This window comes from Kryptolebias marmoratus, linkage group LG14 (assembly GCF_001649575.2).
Source record: "Kryptolebias marmoratus isolate JLee-2015 linkage group LG14, ASM164957v2, whole genome shotgun sequence".
In the NCBI taxonomy this organism is placed as follows: domain Eukaryota; kingdom Metazoa; phylum Chordata; class Actinopteri; order Cyprinodontiformes; family Rivulidae; genus Kryptolebias; species Kryptolebias marmoratus.
Genome location: NC_051443.1, coordinates 9,939,704 through 9,961,957, shown reverse-complemented (window position 1 = coordinate 9,961,957; position 22,254 = coordinate 9,939,704). Strand labels below are relative to the sequence as shown.

Here is a 22,254-nt window from a genome sequence, read left to right as displayed (position 1 = left end):
GTAAGTGGAGGAGATGACCAGGTTTTAAAGGCAGAGGGTAATTAGGGAAAGTGGGCACAGGTGAGTGATTACAAAACTTGGGACAGGTGTAGATGGGTGTGGCAGGCAAATAAGTGATAAACTGAGGAGAAGTGAATGAAGACAGGAGTACAAAAACACAAGGAGCAAAAACAAGACTAAACATGAAGAAAATATAAAAACAAAAGAAACAATAAACTCAATCCAGAAACACTAACACATTAACCGCAAATCCTGACATCTGAAAAGTTATACAAAATGCCTTCTTCAGAGTAATACACATCTGGTTCTTGTTTCCTTTAGAAAGATATATTAGGTACACGCCTACCTCCATCAACAGACAAAGCACAATTGATCTTTCATTCCAGAGTAGTAGGGTTGATTGATTGAGGGCTGGTCACACAGTGAGAATAGGGACTCCCCTGAGTTCGTTGCTATGACATTCACTTCTTGGCGATGTTGACCAAGCCCTGAAGATATTGTGACCCAGACCGGAGGGAAACTGTTTTGAAAAAGACAAATAGCAAGAAGTCACTGAACATTGGAAAACAAATCCATTAAAAAGACTGTAACTCTTAAGGCACCATCTCATCAGTTAAATCTCATACAAATGTGCCCTTTTTTTTTTAGCAAATTTGTCTTTTAACTATCAGAATGTCCACGTGAATTTGAAAAATCTGCTGACCAATTCCGCTTTTGAGTCAAACCAGAAATCCAGGCTTTTGAAAGTCATTAGACTCTACTTCATGAATTTTCCCAGCATTTAAACAGGTACATACTGATATAAGGAAACCCGATTTGTAGCTAGATTTTAATATCTGTGGTCTGTTTAATCTTTAGTTGGTTACAACGATACTTGTTGAGATCAGAAGCCTTTAATTTATGATAATATTCACTTGTTATGCCCATGTAGAATATTTAACTGCTCTGAGGACGTGTTGGAGCTGTGCTGCTTAGAACAGTGATGGATGATCATAACCTCTGTAAATTAGTTTTTTTTTCATTAAGGTAAAACATTTAACACTTCTACTAATGATTAGCCCACACTGAAGGATGCTTGTAAATGTGCTTTATAAAAATGGTGTAATTAGTTTACTGTGACTTTAACACTAAGAGAACAAACAAATTAGCTAAATAAAATGTCTTAATAAAGGAGAATGCTGTAAGATAGAAATACATTTCCCACTAGGTTAGTGGGTGGTGTCATTTGTCCCTATGATGAAGAAGGAACATTATTCAATCCATATTTCTGAAAGGTTTTCCATAAAATGCTGGTGGTTGTTGATCAGCAGTGGCATTATATAAGTATTTGCTGAACAGACTATAATTTTTGGGCACTTAAAAGCTTCAAAGTAATACCATAGCCTCATTTAATGCTGGTTTTTAACTTTTTTTTTTTTTGGAAACCACTCAGAAATCACATTTCCTGACAGTCAAAAATGAGGGCTTTTTTGCTTAAAAAGGGTGAAAGCATTTCTCAAGGGCAAAGTATACAGATGTGTTTCTCTGATCTATTAATAATTGATGACAGGATTTGATGTAGAGATGTTGGACAGACAGTAGATCACTGTTGACCAGCTTAGACTTGCTTCTTTCCCCTTTGCACACAGCAGTTATTTAAAATTCCTAAATGGTTTAATGATAATTACAGAGGAAAAAATAAGCTTCCAATCTTTCTTTAAGAAAACACTGTTTTTCAAAACTATTGATTTCACGTGTTTGTTGAAAGACTGAAGATCCTCTGCTGGTCTGTCTTCTTAAATACTCAGGCTAAATTGCTTTTATTCCAAGTCATGGTCAATCACCTCCTTAAATCAAGGGTTTAATTTAATAACAGTAATGTTTGTTTGCCTCATTGATGTCCCCAAATTGCCTCTGCTCCAATGTATGAATATTTTTCATGCAGTTTTCAAATTTTATAAATTTGCTCTGAGGTTACAAACATGTTGCATACACACGGCTGATCAGAAATCAACCTCTGCTTTTAGAGAATGAGAATATATATATTAAAAAAAACATGTTTTTCATTTCCTTTACCTGCTTACTCCTGGACAGAGTTTCATGGGTCTGGTGCCTAATCCAACAATCAACAGGCGAGCGGCAGCATACATCCTGGACAGGTTTTCAGTAACAAATGAGCAACTATGCATGCTTACACTCAACTGCAAGACTTTTGGTCTGTGGGATTAAACAGGAGAGCCTGCAGGAAACTCATACATGCACAAAAAGGACAGGCAAACTGCACTCATAAATGACAGATTCAGACTGGCAACCTGTCATGAGGCTAAGCTCCTCTACCACTTTACCACCGCGTTCACACTGAAACGGCAGATGGGTTCACATTTCCTGTTAAAAGTTATTGTCACAGCTGTTGAAGGCAATTCTCTCCAGCCGGTTTAGTTTCAGACAAATTTAGGTACATTAGGGTAGTGTGTTGTATTTGGATCACCTTGTTATTCAAACAAAATAATCAAAAAACAGTTTCTTATTCCTTAAATGCTCATTGCTAATATGAAAAAACAAACAAATACAAAGAACAAATCCAGGATAATGAACTTAGTCAATCCTTTTATTTTCTTTTTTATTTAATTTTATTTGGGCTTGCATAGGAACATTGGAGTGTGTGGCACTGCACTCAAGTTTTTTTGTTTGAAACATTGCTATAAACTGTTAGGAATGATGTCTGTTAGCAAAGTATGTCATAAACCACTGAGCACATTTTAATGAAACTCTTGGAAAGTAGTCATTAATCTATGATGTCAATCTGGTTTAAAATGGACACAAATAAAATCACGCACCAAGTGGCAGGCCACTTCAAGGTTTTTGTCTCGTCTTCCATTTACTAACGTCTGTATGTGCTTCTATCAACTTTAATGTGTCACGAACAGAAGACTGCACCTACACAATATAATCATCAAAACATCCATATTAGCCGTGTGAGGTGTGCTTGTACTTTTAGTGGCATTTTGAGTTACCATGATGACATAATTTGCCAACAACCACACCCCAAATGTCTCATAGTTAAAACGGAGAATCATTCAAATGCTCCTACAACTTTTTCTATTTTGTATACTAACTACTTTAATATAATTTCACCTAGAAACATTTAAGTATTCTGTAGGTCAGAAGACATTGGACTTTGACAAAGTGATTGAACTTTTTAAATACTTACTATTTTAGTTATTTTTACTGCACTGCCTCCAGCCTTATTTCTCACCATGAATCACTCTGAATATTTTTGCTCAGGTATAACACAAAGAGTGCAATCAGGAAAAGGTTCATTATTTCTTGTAGCAATCTATTTCCACATTTGAAAATCTAAAGCATAACCTCAGGAAATCTGAACACCCTTAGTCTTTTTAAACAAACTGCTTCTATGAATAAATTTGAATATTAAAGTTACAGAATATTGAATTATATCCCTTGAGAATTGTTGACATATGTTGGCTCGCATATTTTTATTTGTCGAACATCTTTTTGATACATTTGGACTAACACTGGAGCTGATAGTGTGTTTTTTGTGTTTGTATTAATGTATCCTTCTTGTCTGTGTTCTATTTTGCCTGAATTTTTAGAAGAGAAAGTTTGTTGAACAGGAGCTGCAGCGACTGTCCACCCCACCTCACAGCTCATAGCTCCTATTGTGCTCTTGTTTTGCTTGTCTAAACTCAGCCCTGCCTCAGGGTCTATGGCGCTTCCCTTTCTGTCCAGCCTGCTGACAGAAATAGTGTCTGATGCCAGCAGCTTGATCTGCATACAGCAGGGTTGGATGCTTTTCTCTCCATTCAGCTGACATGACCAAGAAGATGTTGCTTTGACAGAAGCATTGCAATTATGTAGGGAGTGAAATATGCAGACATCCATGCTGAGCACTCTGCAAAGTTAGAGGCACGAAGACAACACGAGGAGTAAAAGTACACTTTTCATTGCAATCATGCTGATAGTACCTTGAACACAAAATTTTTCTCAAAGAAGTTGTGGATTAGGCCTTTCTCTTCCACATTCATGGCACAGTTTTTATTATGATGTCTTTTAAAGCAAAAATTAATTAAGCAATCAATTCTAACTAAACTCGAATGAATAAGAGTGATGTATATTACATTTTAAAAACAAGGTAAAGATCTCATCCTTGAAAATCACATAAGCAAGATCACCAGCAATGGCTCACTGACAAAAAGAAAATACGTTGGGCAAAGATGACTAACGTAATGGTTACAATATCCAATCAATTGAATAACAGGCTGTATGGCACATTGCTAGTCATATGTAAATAGCACGTGGCACTTCATTGAGCCTGCATACAAGCAGCTATCTGGTGTAGAACAGAATTATATAATCAGTGTATCCTCTCCTGTGTCAAGTCAGTCCACAGCTTTTGTAACTGGCCCTCGGCAGATTGGCTCTTGGTCAGAGTTGACATCGGAGCTGATTTCACAAATGTTCAATTAAGTAAACATCAGGGGACATGGCTGACTGCAAAAGGACCTCAACAAGTCAAGTCAGATAACAAACAAGTCAAACAAAAGTCTATAGATCCTTGTGGTGTGTGTTGATGGGCATTGGCTTAAAGACTGTATCAGGGTAAGTGGAGGCATAGGATCTCACTGAGAGAGTGTGCTGTCACCATCCCCTGAATCACTACCAAAAGAGACCTGAAGTCATACCGTGTGGCTTCCCACAACATGATACAAGGAGTAACACCAATGTGTTTCTCAAAAACATTGTTAAGATGGATTCAACCCCTTCGTGCTGCCATGCAAACACTGAGATAATTCAAAACCCTATTCCTCATTAATCATGAGATGACGCCACTAGTCCTCAGTCCTGTACATATCACCACTCCAAATACAGCCATCTCTACGCTAATGTTAATGGCAACTTATGCATGAAACAGTAAGCCTTTACTCTAGTTGATATCAGTAGTTTAGACATGAAGCAGGATGACACAAGTGTTATAAAGAGTTTAACTCCTGTGTCCAAATGACAGGTGCAAATATCATATAATACCTGACACATTATGCAATGATCCTCCATTGATGTGATCTGTCTTGAGCAACCAGAACTTTAACGATTGTTGTGTGTATCGTCTTATATGATATCGCTATTGTGTTGTTTTGACATCTGTACGCCCCACATGCTGGGTATCTGCAGGATATGACCACTCTGTCACTTGCAAACTTACAATGCGACCTCTATCAAACTTTGTCGAATGCTTGTAATACTGTCTAATATGTCTACGAGACTTCATCTGTATCTGATGACCTTCATTCATGGTTTTGACTGACTGTCAGCAACTCTAAAAGTGCCTCAGGCAGAGTTCTCACAAACACAGAAAATGTGAAAATTTTCCTCCTTTACTAAACACACTCCATGGAAGAAAAGTAGCACAGAGTCACTCTCCAGTCCTGCTTAATACTTTATAAAACTTTTAATGGTTTACCTCCTCATTTTATTTCTAATATGCTCACTGTCCGTAACCCAATCAGACCTCTCTGGTGATCAGGTGAAGGATTTTTAATTGGACCCAGAATCAGATCCACATTTGCTGAGAGTTGTTCCAGTTGCTGTAATTTACCTTTTTGGACCAAGCTTCCTGCTGACCTGAGGTCTGCAGGGAATAAAAACTAAGCTACCTGCTAGCCTCATGTTTGGGTCTTTAGAATAACAATAAATAAAACGGAAGAAGATAATAACTGATAAATTTGCACGTAAGCGTGGTGAAAGATTTTCATTGTATTTCATTTCTATCACATTATAAATATGGAACACTGAACACAGAAGTATTGCTTTGCTTAAGTAAAATGTTCCGTGTTACTGCAGTAATTGCTCCTTCATTTTTATTTTTTTTCCCGGGGAAGTGCTTTCTACTGTCTCACCCTTCTTTTTGGCTTAGTGCAAATAGTTTATGCAATTCTCTATCTTCTCGTTCAACAATTTACTCTTGTGTATATCAACCTCCCCCTCAGTTTATACTGTTTGCTACAATATTTTAATTTGCAGCTTAGTGATCCAAAGTCATTGTGGAATCCAGTATTGTGAATATGGCTGAGCAGAAGCTGTCTTGGCATTCTATCAATCTTTCTGTTCTGTTCTCTGCTACTCAATTTTTTTTCTCTCGATCTTGCTCTGTTCTCTCATCTCAGTTTTTTTCTTTTTCTCTGTGAGCTGTCATTCAAAAGGCAAACATAAAACAAGAATTAAAAGACTAGCACACAGTATGTTTTGATCCTTTTTATTATTACAGCTGAATACTGTGCTTGTGGTGGAAAATACTGTGGTTTAACAACACTAAGTTGAATTGGTCATCAAAGAAAAAAACTATTTCTATTTTAAATATTGGATGTTTCTAAAGACTGAAAGCAACAGTATGATGGCTTTTCCAAAGATAAAGAATCACATTAGTTGTTTTTCTAGGACAGTGGGTTGCAAAAGTGTTCACCCCCTTGGCATTTTCTTTTTTTTTGTTGCTTTATATCTTACAAATGACTGTTTTTTTTTCCTTTAACGGGGGAAAAATATTTAATTTACAGCATTATTGCTTTGAAAATTAAATACAGTGAAACAAAAATTAGGAATACATGAATAAAAATCAGAAGATCTTAGTGTTCATAGCTGTTCTCCTTTTAAAGTCATTACTTCATAGAGCCACCATTTTACAGCAGTTACACCAGCAAGTCTCTGCAGGTACATGTAGTCACTGGAATCTTTGCCCATTCTTCATGGAAAAACTACTCCTGGTCACTTGGTTAGGCACTGCTGTATTTTCTAGTATTTTTCACTATTGCAGTTAAAATAAAATAAATACTAAAGGCCAAGATCTAAAATTAATTAGCTGTGGTGGCCATCTTGAACTGAGTTGGCTTGAAAAGTTAATCAATTGCAGTTGTACATCCAATAATTACTTCCTGAATGTTTCATTGTAACCATTCCAGTGGTTCATGATATTTTGCAAACAGACTTCAGCAGTTAATGGCAAAGTTTTACAAACAGATCTTGCACAATCAGTACCTTCTCTAAGTATAAGTTGGGGATGACTCTGACCAAATTTTAGCTCACTGTCAGTAAAATTTGACCCGAGTTACAGGCGATTGTGTTTGCTAAGGATACTTAGCTGTGGCAGCCATCAAGAAATGCTTGGATGTAGATGTACATCTCCCAAACCTGGGCAAAAAATTATGGTCGTCCCTTTGACTTTGGTGGTGGGATTTAATAGGTGGATTTTCAAATGTGATCCATTATAGCAGTAAATGGCAGCTACTTCTTAAACTTAAATGAAAGTTCGGAATTTTCTTGGTTTTTCAGTTTCCTTAGCAGACTGAATTTTAGATTTCTGCCTTTAAAATCTTGCTGGTACATGCTGCAGTCAGTCAGTGTTGTTAAAGTATGTTACACTGTTGTTGGGGTGTGTGAGTGCTTTAGGTCTAAACTTTGTTTTCGAGTCAGCAAAAAGGTTTCCTCACAAATGTTGAGCCATGTGGAGAGCAGGACATAAAACAACACTTAAACTGTTTGAGCATTTAATGGAAGGAATAGATGCTTTTTCACTTTAAAAACAAAATCAACAAAAAAGAACAATGTTCTTTATCACAAACTTGAGTTGTGTCATGTGTAGAAGGGTCTGAAGAACTATTTCTTCAGAAAAAAATATCCAGGAAGCTCCTTACTGAGTGAACAGACAAACGGCTTCCTAACAGTCTTGCTTTTGGCACTCCTGATTTGTGTTTATAGCTGCACAACAACACTTTAAACTGCTGCTTGCATAGTTGTGTCTAATGCATGATGCCTCCGCAGATCCAGACAGCTTTGGTTTCATTTTGATTTTGAGTTAAATACTCCTGTTTTACACTTTGCTGCTGCATGCATTCTTCTGTTGTTGCTGTTCATCATGTTCAAGACTCTACTGCCCCAGACAACGTGCTTCATATGCTAAATTCAGCTTATATTTACAATGAAACTGCACTATTTGATATTGTGACTTGTAAAAAAAAGTATTTTTCCTATTATTATTTTTTTAAATAGTGCCTAAGTGACAGCTTATTTAACCATCTACAGTATGTGAGAATTTATACCCCCAATGAAAAGGACCCGGCTGCTCTTGTGAATGTTCTTTAGAGAGCCTAAAAACTTGCTCAGTGTTTCTGAGAAAAGAACTGATACAGTGAAGGACAAGCAAGTTGATCAGCTCACAGCAACTCATATTACAGGACAAAATGTTCTCCAATAGGTGCAGAATGGCTTGTAAGCAAACTGTGTATTGCAGATATCAACACTAAATAATCATAAAAAGACATAATGAACTGAATATATCTAGTAGTTCAGACATACCTAGAGCTAGTTTGTGTCACCAGAGATTCAGCACGACCCCAGGGCCTGGCTCTCCCAGTTGGTGGTGGGCTCAAAAGAAGGTGGTTTTCTGATGTTTTTTTAGAGCTTTGCCTGGCTAAACCCCAGAAGCCAAGGTTTGTTCACCAGGTACTACCAGGCGAGCCCCGTCCATCAGCCCACCAGGCCTGGTTCTTGGGTGATGCCCCAGTTTCCCTCTTCCAGGCAAAGTGTCCTAAAAACGATTTTTCTCCATCAAGATCTTCAAATCTCTCTTAGTCTTCTGAGGTCAGTTTACCATGGGAGACAACACAGCTCCCAGGATCACAGGGGTACTCAAACCCCTCCACTGTGTTAAGGTGACAATTCTGCAGAGGAGGTTGGGGATGAGTTTTGTTCTTGAGTGATGGTATGATGGAGAGGGAGATGGATTGACAGGTTAAGGCCTTGTTCACAGTAATAAAGACATTACTACGGCCTTTTATGAAGAAGAAAGGTCAAAAGGCGACACTCTTGAGTGACTGCTCCATCTACATTCCAGCTCTCACCTGTAGTCATAAGGTATGGATCATGACCAGAAAAACAAAATCCTAGGTACAATTGGCTGAAATGGGCCTCCCCTCTTGGGTGGCTTGGTTCAGCCTTAGAGATAAGGTAAGGAGCTCGAAGTAGAGCTGCTGCCCTCCTCACCAAAGTCAGCTGAGGTGGTTTAGGCATCTTTCCTTCCTGGAGGTTTTTCAGTTATATCCCACCTGGAGAAGACCTTGTGGCAGATGCACAACTCGCTGAAGGGATTGTTTATTCTCTCTGCCAATGTCTATGGATCCCTCAGGAGGAGCTGGAGAGTGTCATTGGAGAGAGGGATGTCTGAGTTTTCTTCCTGGACCTGTTGGCCCCACAATTTGACCATGGATACACGAAAGAAAATGGATGGATGGATGGATGGATGGATGGATGGATGGATGGATGGATGGATGGATGGATGGATGGATGGATGGATGGATGGATGGATGGATGGATGGATGGATGGATGGATGGATGGATGGATGGATGGATGGATGGATGGATGGATTATGTGAGAAACATGTCACTGAAGTACTGTCAGCTGAACATTGATGTTGCACAAGTTACAAAAATTTTAATTATTTTTGCAAATAAACAATTAATGCCTGGAAAAGTCCATTTTAAATAATATTCATGATGTTTTGATTTTTTAAAATAACTTCTTAAATGTAAATCTACCTCCTGCAGCAGCTTGGTTAACTCAGACATAAACCTAACCATCCAGAGACGCTCAGTGACCCACAGCAGACTAAAGCCTGTGTTGGATCTGATTTTACATCACCTGTGCACAGTTTAACACACTGTGCCAACATGAATTTATGCTACCGCTCTCCAGCAGGTCAGGATTCAAACCACTTTGTGTCAGCACTTTCCAACATTTCTAAATAGCTGGAATGTCAGTGTTTGCAGGAAATATGAAACCTCTGTGGTCTCACAGCACCGCAGATGCCTGAAAGGAGAGAGTGAAACAGACAGTTGATAAGATGCATTGCAGGAAAAAGAAGTATACCATGAATTCTGTGTATTACCTCATCCGAGCTGCTGTGTGTGTCCTGGGTTTTATCATTTCTCCAATTCCTCCTTTTTATAAAAGCTATCATCTTCCTGTGCAGCCAGTTACCAGAAAGCAGACATGCAGAAGCATTTGGTGTCAGAGGAGGTTACAGCAGCTGATGTAATGATTCATCTGCATGGTTTAATGATCACTATAAATAACTCTGCGTATGTGCATTGGGGGTGCATCTTTGCACACAGAAACCTTAGAGAAATGAGAATGATCCAGCATGTTAGCAACTCTCTGTGATTCCACAGGCACAGAAATGATTTACTTCCATCTCGTTGAGCGATAAGATCTGATTGGCTCACCCACCGAGGAAACAGGAAAAGATATGCAAATGAGCCGCTGACAAAGAGGCTGATGGAAGATAAATGTGTGTGTATGTGTTTAAGGAGTCATAAGCATGCATCTTTGTCATCATTACTGTTGCATTACATTGATAGAAGTCTTATGTGTGTATTATTATTATTATTATTATTATTATTATTATTATTATTATTATTATTATGTAACAATACAATAATGAATGTTCAAAGGTAAATGAGACCATGACCAGAAAAATGATCACATAAGTTATGAACATTGAAAGACCAAATTTTACTTTATATAATCACATCATGATCTAATTATTTACCAAAAAAGCACTCTGACATACTTATTGCTGTCAATATTTGTGTGGTCCAGTCTCATATTCCTGCTATGCTTTGGGCTAAAACATTATTAGATGGAGCTGAGAAGTTAGCGTTTATGAACAAGAGTGAGAATTTGTTACATAGTAGGTTCACAGTTCACTTTGAAACTTTCAAACAGGTCTTCAGATGAAGTGGTGCTCACAAACAATATCTCTCAGTAGGCTTCCCAAAGTTTGGCCAATCAGAATAAAGCAGGCTTTAGGGAAGGAGAATGTTAAAGGACCAGGAGATTACATGGCGTGTTTCAGAGAGAGGCCTAATTAAGATGCTGAATAACAAGCAGAGTGACATAATGATGTTCTGTAATGTCTATCAGGCAAAGCTAATATAGTAGAATCATAGAGTTAAAATATAGAGCAAGAAACAAACACAACAAACTAAAACAACATGACTACTATGTGTAAAGGGCTTTAAGTTGTTTTTTCTCTCTGTTCTTATCTGTGGTAAAAAAAAAAAATCTTTATAAATATTATCCCTCATTATTTTATCAGTTCTTGTTAGCATGTGCAAAGAATTCTTTTCTTTTGAGCAAGTCTCTCAGTTGGGAATAGCTGTTATCTGATACACATTATATTAGAATAATGAGATGTGTGGGTCTCACAGTGAGTTGGTTTTTTTCAGGATGGAGGTCAGAAGTGCATCCCCTCTGATGACTTTGAGTGCGAGGAGGTGAGTACCTCTAATTATGAGCATCTTAATGCTTTATAATTTATTGGTGGATCCAACAAGCTTTCAAATATTGTGTTTATTCATACCTTTATGAATCTGTCATTCATACATAGACTCTCTGGTGGTGGCCAGGTTCGGGTGCACCTTTAACTCAAACTACACAAGGGATTATCATTTTCACTTATAAGAAACCTTGAGCATTTATCTCAGACTATAATGTTAGCATGTCTCTTTCTAGTAAAGCAACTTTACAGTGCTTTAAATCAAAGTAGCTGGAAAGATTTGAAGTGATAAATGAAAGTTGTACCTTTTTCCTTACAATAAATAGTGCTTTAAAAGATTAATGTTTGTAAAATTTCTCAATTAACTAAAATAGGAGAAATTTTTAAAATGAAAACACAAAGATCTTTAATAAATATAACAGGAAACTATAGTAAATTTGTATGTGGTACAACAACATAGGGTGGTTTACACTCTGTGGCACAGTTCATATCTTCATATTTATCACTTGTTTCAACTCTCAACTGAACAACGTGATTGTGTCGATTGTATTATGTATCCTACAAACTTTCAGTTGTTCGTGTGGTACATAAATTGGGTTATGAAGACTAAACTGCTGAAACTGCATCTGTTTCTCACTATGATAACAATCAATCCATGTCAGTCTAAAATAGTATTTAACATTCTGCAGAGAAAGAAAATACTGAGTCTAAAGTCTTTGTTTCATTTAGTCACTCAGCAGACATTTTTATGTTGTTTTGTTCTTGTTTTTTTGAAGCAGTTTAAGTGACGAACAGAAGAAATCCTGCTGTGAGCATTATGCTTTTACCCAGGGCTAAACCATTTAGAAATCTCAAAATTAGAGTCCTGGGTAAATTTTTGTCAGCGTCTGTGATGGCATTAGATACAGTGGGTTGCATAAGTAAAAATATAAACCTGAAAAGTGATGCATGCAAAGGTATTCATCCCCCTTTGCTTTTAAGCCACAACCATTACCTTCATTAACCACATAATTTGTTAAATAATCTTAGTAAGACAATCTAAATGCCTGATGACGGCAGTATTTATACACCTGATCTGATAGCCATCCGTGCACTCTAAGTAGTTAGGACTGCCCAGCACGTGGCAGCAAAAAGACCAAGGAACTTACCACACGTTTTTGACTGATGGAACACCAGACACACGGTCATGTTTTAGGGTAGACGATCACTGCAGGTATTGGGTTGAGAATTGACCATAACCCAGGGGTGTCAAACTCCATTCCTCGGGGGCCGCTCTCCTGCATGTTTTAGATGTGTTCTTGCTTTAAAACACCTGGTTTAAATGACTGACTTGTTGCCATGCTCCTGGATAACTTGATGATTCGGTGAGGAAGTAATTAAACCATTTGAATCAAGTGTGTTGGAGCAGAAAACCTAAAACTTCCAGGAAAGCAGCTCTTGAGACCTGGAGTTTGACACCCCTGCCATAGCCTGTACTGAGCTAGGTGGCAAATTAAGGCTCTTACGGACAGACTTTACATCGTTTGTAAATGTTTAAGGAGACGTGGCTGAGAGACAGCTGTAAGTGTTTGTAAGTATTTGCATGGTGTGCTTTGTACAGTCTAATGTAGTTATATGGTCTGAAAGATTTTTTTTATTCCAAAATAAACTTTAAAAATCAGAATCAAATGCCAGTAAAAGCCCCCCAAAACATTAAAAAATTGGCAAATTATAATACTTTTTGTGATATTTATTTTGGCAAAATGGTAAATCTGTTGTATTGGAATTTTTGATAAATAGAAAAACTCGTGTACCTTTGTTTTTCCCACCCTGTCCGATGTATTATCTCCTCTTGATACAACAGTGCATGTCTTTTTCTTTTAATCTGGCAGCTCTGTCAGCAGTCCCACATCACTATGTTGCACACCTTTTTTGCCTCTGCAACGTCCAACTCAAGCTAACAAAACAAACATTAACTGAAACTCCTTATCTAAAGCGGTTTAAGATGCATCAAAGCAGCTGTAGATTTGTTGGTCAAACTACTTGGAAATACCAGACGTGTAAAGTGAAATTTCCTTGCTAACATTTGTGTTTCTTCTTCTGTGTTTCTGCTCAGACTTTGTTGGCCCAGGGTTCAATTGACTCTCAGGACTCTGCAGGGCCCAAAAGCAGCAGCCGACAATCAGCTCCACTCCTCCGCCACATCTCCGTGACTCTGTGTGTGTTCGTTTTGCCAACACTTCTACACTACATCTCATAAATGTGAACTCACACTCTCACATAATCTACATGCATACACAAACACACATGCACACACTCATAAATGTCAACCAACAGACGTCTAACATCAATGACGGTCTTTTCGAGGAAGGATTCTGGAGGCTGCTCAGATTAGCCATCTCTGCACCACACACACATATGCGTGCACACACACACATAAGCCATGAGGGAGAGGTTGGAAGGAGTTGGACTGTGCCGTGCTGTGTGTGACTGAGGGGCAAAATATGAAAGACAAACACAGAGAGACTCTCGGGACTGTGGATCACAGTGACTTCATTTCCAATGCTCCGTGTCTGCAGGGTTTGTGTGTTTTCTGTGCAACCCAGTTCGGACTCACTCCCTCCTGCTCCTCTGGATCTGTGACAACTGAGCTGAGAAACACAGGAGGCGAGCGTGTAACTGCAAACACACACACACACAATCAAACAAGGAGCCTTACAGTTGGCAGCATGAGGAAGGGTGAAAGAAACGACAGGACTGGACAGCTGGGACAGATCCTTCTTTGGTGTTTGTCAGCTCAATTTATCACTCCCCTGGACCTCTCTAGCGGCAAGAAATCTATACAACAAACATACAACACACATACACATATTCTGTCACCTTTCCCTTAGACCTCGTTAATGGGCAAACAGGGTTCCCACATAGATTTGAACACTCATGCTGTACACCGGTGTGCTTCTTGTGGGTCTTTATCTTCATTTTGTCATCAACATTCTGTACAAATTTCATTCAATGTGGTTTATGAAAAGTAAAAAGTCCAGTGGAAGAGTGTATATTTCACATAAGTGTATAGTTGTGTGTGTGGATGAGTGTCTGTGGCTGAGTATGAGGAATGTTAATGGAAGCAAACAAAGAAAGGAACGACTTGAACTTGAATCAACTGCACAACTACCTGAAGTGTGATTCACAGTTTACATTTGGCTGTTTAAAAGTTCTAAACAGAAAAATGACATCACAGCTGTAGTTCTTAGTTGAGAACATGTCAATATTTAGGTATGGTGAAGACCCAGTGATGCAGACTGCCATGAGGAGCTCGGACAAAACTTACAATTCATTCAACAAAAACTAAGGCGAACAAAAGCTGACGTGGCAGCAAACCACAACAGACAACAACAGGAGGCAAAATGGAAGGCAGTTGATGCAAGTCTAACAATGGGAACCAAGAGAATGTAAAGGCTGGAGCTGAGAACACCTGGGCGATGATAACTGTGGAGCAGGTGAGATTAGACCGGGCAGGAGCAGAAACTGACAGGGTATCAACAAGGAACAAACTATTAAACACAGGGATAACAAAACAGAGAATACATATAATAATAATAAACACAAACGATTACGCACACAGACACACACATAAAAAAAACACCAATCAGGACAGAATAGGGTGTGCATCTCTGGTCTGTGGCCAGTATGGTTACACTCTGATATTTTAACACACTGTCAACTATCTGATACAGTAAAAGGCAAAAACACCAAATATTATATGCGCCCTTATCACAATCCAGTGAGATTCAAACAGATTTTTTTTTTTAATTCAATACAATGCAATGGGAATTTTATGCAATTAAAAAGAAAAACTACATATTTATTATCAGTAAAAGAAACTGGGGATCTTCTGAGCTGATCTCAAGTATCAGATGAGAGTACCGATTAAGACTTTTTTCGTTCATTGTTATCAAAGTAGCTGGTATTCTCAACTCCCAGTTTGATTCTGTCTATTGCTTTAGGTCTCATCAGCTGCACCACAATTCAACTACAGTGCAGCACTGAATAATATAACACTTGTTGTGATGTACTGGCTTGAAAATTACAGGCACCTGACCGCCAATTGCAGTTTTCTCAGGAGATGGGCAATAAAAGATTTGCTAACAGGCCTCCTGGCTGGTGCCAGACATTCTACATGAAGGCCACAGATGCCATAACAGTCACATGTACTGATACAGACTTAAAACAGTACTGATTCAATAATCAGGCCAGATATTAGCATATTAAGGCATACACAACCCAATCACTTCTCCCTTTTTTCTCTCCTCCTACTTCTCTCCCACCAACGTGAGATGTAAACACTGAAGCTCTGGGCTAAACAGTAGCTGAGCTAAAGAAGTATTTATAACAGAGACAGTGTGGAAAGCGTTTGTGCCACAAAGCCAGTGCAACTTTATTTTTGCGTAAAGAAGTGCACTTTCCCCATGTGGAACGCACAAGCGGTCATTCTCCGTTAGCAGTGTTAGCCTCACTACAGCTAGCAGCATCTATGAACAGAACAAGTTGCAAAATAATGCAAGTTTTGCAGTAAGGCAAGATTGCATGCTGGAGTTTTCTTGAATAAAATCAGTTTATCCACGTAAGAGTGAATCTGCACTGTGCTGTAACAATAGACACAACTACTCTACACTACTACTACACTAATACATTTTTTTCTTTTTTTTAATTCTAACAATATCTTGTCTAACTTAATGACTGCACAGAGTCACAAAACACCTGGAAACCTTTAGCTCAATCACTAATGCATTGGCAGTAACAGCATACATTTTGTTGTCATCCCCATTTAAAGCACAAATTGCCCCGTCACTCTTTGACAACATCAGCTTTAGGCCTTAGAAATAGTTGTATGGAGCAATTCATCAGTGTCACTTTCACCTTCAGCTGAGTGAAGGATTTTCAGGTAATACACCAACAAAGACAGACTTTTAGGCAGTCCTCCAAAAGCTAACAATACAGAGCCATCAGAGATGACAATGTCTGTAGGCTGAATGCTGATTGTTTAAATGTTAACAGGAGGTAGGTTTATATAAGTCTGCTTCTCAGTAAAACACAATCTACAGTTTTCTTTTATACCTCCTTCTGCTGCCTAAACAGATGGTTAATTTGAGTCCATCTGTTTTACTTTCTGTGACCATTGCAAGCAAGGGAAAAATGTAAACAAAGATTTAATAATCACTATTATCAACTTTTTTAGCTGTGCACATTTGCCATGTGTACAGATAAAACAATTCATCTCTGCTTCAGTCTGGCTGTGCCAACTTTACAACCTTGGGCTTTGTGTATATTTGCTCTTCAGCTGAGGGTGTGTGTCCTCCAACTAGTGCTGTCTTCTGAAAGAAACTGTCAAAATAATGACAAAAGACAGGAAGAGTTGCAATGACTACACATTCAATTGGCAACAATGTGACAACTTTACTAAAAAAAAAGGAAGTCCTGGGAAAGTACCAGTTTTACACATAAATCAAACAATGACCTCAATGAATGAATCAGCCTCAGTTTATCTGCTGTTAATCAATTAAGCTAATTAATAACAGACAGCTCTTGGTCAATTCGTACTTCCACCAAATTATACTTTTGCAGCTTTGGTAACAAAGTACCAATACTTTTGGGTACAAAAAGGAGATGCCTGCCACTGGTTTCTTCATCTTCACCTCTGCCCACTTCGCCAGGCTTGTTTTTTTACTCAGTTTTGTCCACTTTGTACTCACCTTGCCCCAATGTAGATGTTTTATTCTACTGGCCAGTTTTACTAAGTGTGATAGTGCATAAGCATTAAAGGACCCATATTACTATTCTCTAAATTTTTTTGTCCTGTATCTTGTTGCACAGATTTGAAATAATACATGCAAATTATACTCCAAAAACATGCAGCTCAATTAGGAATAGTACGCTATGGCTTTTGGTAGCAGTATACCACACAGCATAGACCAAATTTGCGAAAAACTGACAAAAGACTAATGGAGATTATTGGGATTTTGGCTAAAAATCCCAGTAGATCAGTGGTCATTGTAGTGGCCTTGTGATCCTGAGGCTGTGGGTTTGAGCCCAGATTGTGTGCCTAAAACAGTTGCCAAATTTTCATGCAAGTTCGCTCACTGTGGTGACCCCTCCAGAAGGGAGCAGCTGAAAAAGAAAGGGAATTTGATAAAACACATGAGAAAACCTAGCCCTCTTTGGAGCTCTGTAGCTCAGGCATACAGCTCGGTCGAAACATAATTCAAAGTGTAAAAGTGTCAAAGAAGGTTGGACTTTGCACATCTGAACTAATATTTTGGTATCTTTTATTGGAAGTAAAGTGTATTTTTAATTCAGGCACTGTAGAAACATCAAATTTCACATGTAACCATTAGTCTTCTGTCACTCACTGTTAGAGAGTTTTTAAGATCTAACTTATTTAATCTGTTTATTTTACCCTTATTTTCAGTCTATGTTTTTGTCTGCCTCATTAACTTAGCAGTCAAAGTGATAGACAGGTGTGTGGTTACCATGGTGATTATAATGAGCCACTGGAAGCAGCTGTAACATTTCTTTTGATCTAGTTTTTCTACACTTCTTAATCAGTGTATACATCAAGATATAGGTGTTTTTTTTAGATGAATAATTTTTTTTTTTTCTTTTAAACTTTGGGCAATAGCTTCATTGGTAGCCTTCAGACATAGTCCAGTTATTATTATTGTCATATGCATAGTTAGGCTTAGTCATTCAGGACTGCAGCCCTGGATGTTTATGAATAGCCATGGTTTTCATGGCAGAAAACAAAAAATTGTTTTATTTAAATCAGACATTAAGCTCCTAAAATGATAGGACAGTTTAATATGTTTTCCTGAAAACACAAGCAGACTAAGCTGCGCTTTCTCTGTATTTCATGCAAGCAGCGTCCATTTTAATTTGCATGCACTGTTGAGAATCTGTGCCTGGCACGTGTACTTTAGGCTCGGTAACTGAGCTATTACTCGCGCCTAGCATAGATGATTTGATAAAGCACAGCTTGAGCTTGGAGGGTTGTGAGGATCTGGTGCCTATTATGATGTGTGCATATGGTAAATGCAAGGGTGAGAAACAGTTACTATTTCAGACCTTATTGGTAAACAACACAAAACAAAAACAGCAATCACTGCACAAGAAAAGGCAAACACTAAATATGATGTGGAGGTAAGACTTGGCAGAAGTATGAACTGACCAGCCCCCATTACAGATGCATACATTTTGATCATGAAATATAATTGTAAAGGATTCGGTAAAGTAAGTAATAAAACACAGTGATATCTTTCTCCTTAGTGGCTGCTATTCTAAAACCTTGTGGAAAGTTGTATATGTGTTAGTTAAAAACCATTGTTATTATTATTTAAACAGATTCACCGGTAGATTTTGTAACTGCTTCCTCAGTCTCTTTTTTTTAAATATTTTTGTTGGAAACTGATAAATTTATCTAGTTTTTGAACTTGTAAAAACACGTTGTTGCTGTCTTGTACATTTTATGTAAAAGATATAAAAATATCAAGTAAATATATATATATTCTCTTTGTAAAGATGGTATATTGTAATTTACCTTTTGTTGGACTAAATGTACAAATAGCTTTATGCAGTAGCCTGGGGCACTTTAGTTTTCTGTTTTCAGGGATGTGAAGTTGCAGCCTTGTAAGTTGTCCAATTAGTCCAACCAGAAATTAATTATATCTAGTTTTTTCATCCAAAGTGAAGAGGGGCTTGATGCTATAATTTAGTTAAACCTCCTAAATTAAAGCTGTAAATGTACTAGTCTCGTTCAGTTCAAATATCCACTTTTCAAATTCATTTTCAGATCTAGAGGCAGACTTACAGATGAATATTTTCTGCCAATTAACATTGTGTAAGTAAGCTAAAGTGAAATAGAATTGAATTGGCTTGAAAATATGAAGCTTTTACTGAGACTGTCTCGGTTATTTACAGACAACCAGAGAAGATATAGTTCAATGCTACTTACTGTCCAATACTGTCAAATAATTTAGAGATCTGAAGTCTGTTATGTTCACAGTTAGCAGATAGGTGGTCAGTTGGTTTATCAATCAAAGAGTTTCCTCTTTTTGTTTTGCTTCCATAAATGCGTTCAACAGGTGTAGATGCGCGTGTGTGTGTGTATGGGGGTGGGGTGGGGGATGTGTGTTGGTGTGCTTTACCTCTGGCCACTCTGTGGGGTATTTTTTTATGTTTTGTAGAAGCTACAAGGTGGCCATCGGCTCAGATTTATTGTGGACGTCCTCTCCTACCATCCACAAGCTGAAAGAAAGATCAGTTTCTGTGATTATGGTGTTGCCTTACTTTACTGTTCTTTCTTACCTACATATAAGAAGAAGAATGACTATTATTGCCCTGCTTTTGGTTCAGAACAGCGTCGCTGATTGTTGAATACCTTATTCCTGAGTGTAATTTTCCCAACTAGCCATATTGTAATCAGACTGGGTATGAATATTCATAATCCACAAAGGATAAACCCTGTCATGTTTTAAACATTTGTGACCACCCTTATCAGGACTGAGTTTTAATTATGATGACAGTTTTTAAGACATACTCAAACAAACTAAATCAAGGGCAGCTGGACTTTCCTTTTCTTTAAGCTTATCTGCTTGAAACTTGAAGTTTGAGTTTAGAATTGAGAAACGTTCTCAGACGAGAAGCAAAAAAAACAACAAAAAGAAGTCCAGATCTCTTTGATTTAGTCGTGGATCGCTAAGAAATTACACCAGCACACTTCCATGACTTATTATTTATTGGTCTTCATTTGTTAGATTGTTTTGTTTTTCACAGGCTTAAACTTATCTGGACTAATTATCAGTTGTGTTGCCAGAAGATGAATCTTGATAATTTTGTTTAAAGGTTTTTAATGAGTACAATTATCAGGACAAATGTTAGAAATTATTATTTTTAACAACACATTCATTACAAAGTTTATATTGCAACAGTTGATGTAAGTCTTTATTTTCAAGAGAGAGGGAGCGCTGTTCTTTGTTTGTTTGGGACAAATAAACCCTTTCCTCTTGCACCATTAGGCCAAATTGCAAACTTCATACAAACATTGAATTCTGTACCTGACAGGATTTCCAATTGAAAAAAATCTTAAAGTAAAAAACAAAAAACACTTTTAGGAAAATGTTTGAATCTTTATGACAAAACCAGTGACTTTATTTAAAATATAAAAATAAAAAAATGTTGTTTTTTTACATTGTCAAAGCATTATTTTGATTTTCTTTGACTGTTTTAAATAATCACCAATCATTATGATTGTCTCAAAAAGTTGTCTCCACAGTGTTTATAAAAAAGGAAAATATATTATCAACAAAATGTAAACAAATGAAGATACTTTAAAAACTAATTTAGAAGAGGAATTAAAGGGTTACAGAAGTAGATCCCTGTGGAACACCAGACGTATGATTTGCCATATGAATAAAGCCTTTTTTAACTCTGTTTGAAGGAACAGCATGTAATAATAAAATCAACTAGCTGCTAACATAAATCCTCCCACTTTCTAGTAACAAATTTCATCTCTGGCTGAAGGTTAAATTGCCTGCTGAGGCAGAAATAAAAAAATCTGGTGGGACTCCAAAGACCTTTGATCTGTATTAGTAATCTTCATCTGTGTAAAGCAGAATTGCTTTATGTTTTCTGTCTTTGCCTATTTTGTTTTTCTTCTTTATGGTTTTACTACTTTGATGAAGTTGATTGATGAAGGATTGTCTTGTAATAATTATAACTCTCCCACGTAATAACAGACCTTTGTCATTATTACAGGCTGTTCCTTATGTTCCTTTTATATGGTGGTCCGTTATAACCACCATGTTCTGACATGAAACGCCAACACAAAACCAGTATTGATGCAACACTCGTGCTAAATCCTAAAATTTATTTCTCTAACATCAGCTATTTTCAGTCCAGCTACTGTTAAGGCATAAAAAAAATTGTCTTGATGGTGAATTAAAAATGACAGATTCTTCAGGATGTCCGCAGGCAGGGCTTTTTGTTATCATGACTATATGGAGTCACAGCAAAAATACAAGTAAATAAGTAAAACAAAAAAAACAACAAAAAAAAGTGACAGTGAGGTTGTAAAATTGCTGATTTTGTTTGTACACTTTGACAGCGCCATCACAGTGTAACTAAAATATGTGTCTGGAGATCTCAATAAAAGTAACATCTGTAAGAACATCTGCTTACCTTTCTCTGTGTGCTTGTGGATTTTCAGCCCTTTAGTTTTACCGTTTCAGATTTGCTTTATTGCCAAAGTGCTCTTGGAAAATATTTACGCTGCTGCCAAAGTCACTGTCTAACTATGATTCCTCTTGGGTCAGGATAGTTCCTAATTATGTTGTGTAACACATTAAGAAACACAGCCTTAACTGTTGAAAAGGTGCATGGGAACAACCAATGCTTGCATGAAAACATTTGGAAACAGCTGCAAGACTACAGGAAAAGGGCACAACCTGCAGTGGGAGTAAAGTGAAATTAATCAAATCACACAGTACCACAGGAGGTATTAAAATAACGTGTTGCCAACAAAAAGTTAGAGATGTGTGAAGAATCATCTGGGATCGGCTTAGGCTCTATGCTGGGGACTGTTTAATGTTCCCAGGAGCTGATAGAAGAGGGAAGAATTCTGGACCAACTCTTCAAGATAATGAACAGAACTTCAGTGTGCTTTTATTCAGAGACATCTTTAGCTCTGCTCCAATGACTGGTACAGGAGCCAGGACAGGACACACATTGTGTTCTCTGTTATTTTTTTTGCCCTATATATCTGCAGCACTTTTTTTTCCCTTTTTTGTCTCACTCATATGCATATTGGGGCAGCTGGATTTCAGTATCTAGCTCAGACTTCAACAGGTAGTTCTGGAAGATCAAACCATCATCCAACAGGAAGATGTCCACTAAACCTTTA

General features: G+C 37.6%; 1 protein-coding gene across 1 annotated transcript in view; it reads left to right on the top strand.

Annotated features, from left to right (window-relative positions):
• The window catches only part of gfra2b (GDNF family receptor alpha 2b), a 123,981-nt gene extending 102,466 nt beyond the window's left edge, over positions 1 to 21,515 (top strand). Inside the window, exons 8-9 of the mRNA XM_017427406.2 lie at positions 11,275 to 11,322; positions 13,420 to 21,515. Coding sequence (XP_017282895.2) covers positions 11,275 to 11,322; positions 13,420 to 13,563 — 192 coding nt within the window. The 3' untranslated portion in view covers positions 13,564 to 21,515. The remainder of the gene's footprint in view (positions 1 to 11,274; positions 11,323 to 13,419) is intronic.
• The last annotated feature ends 739 nt before the right edge of the window (positions 21,516 to 22,254 follow it).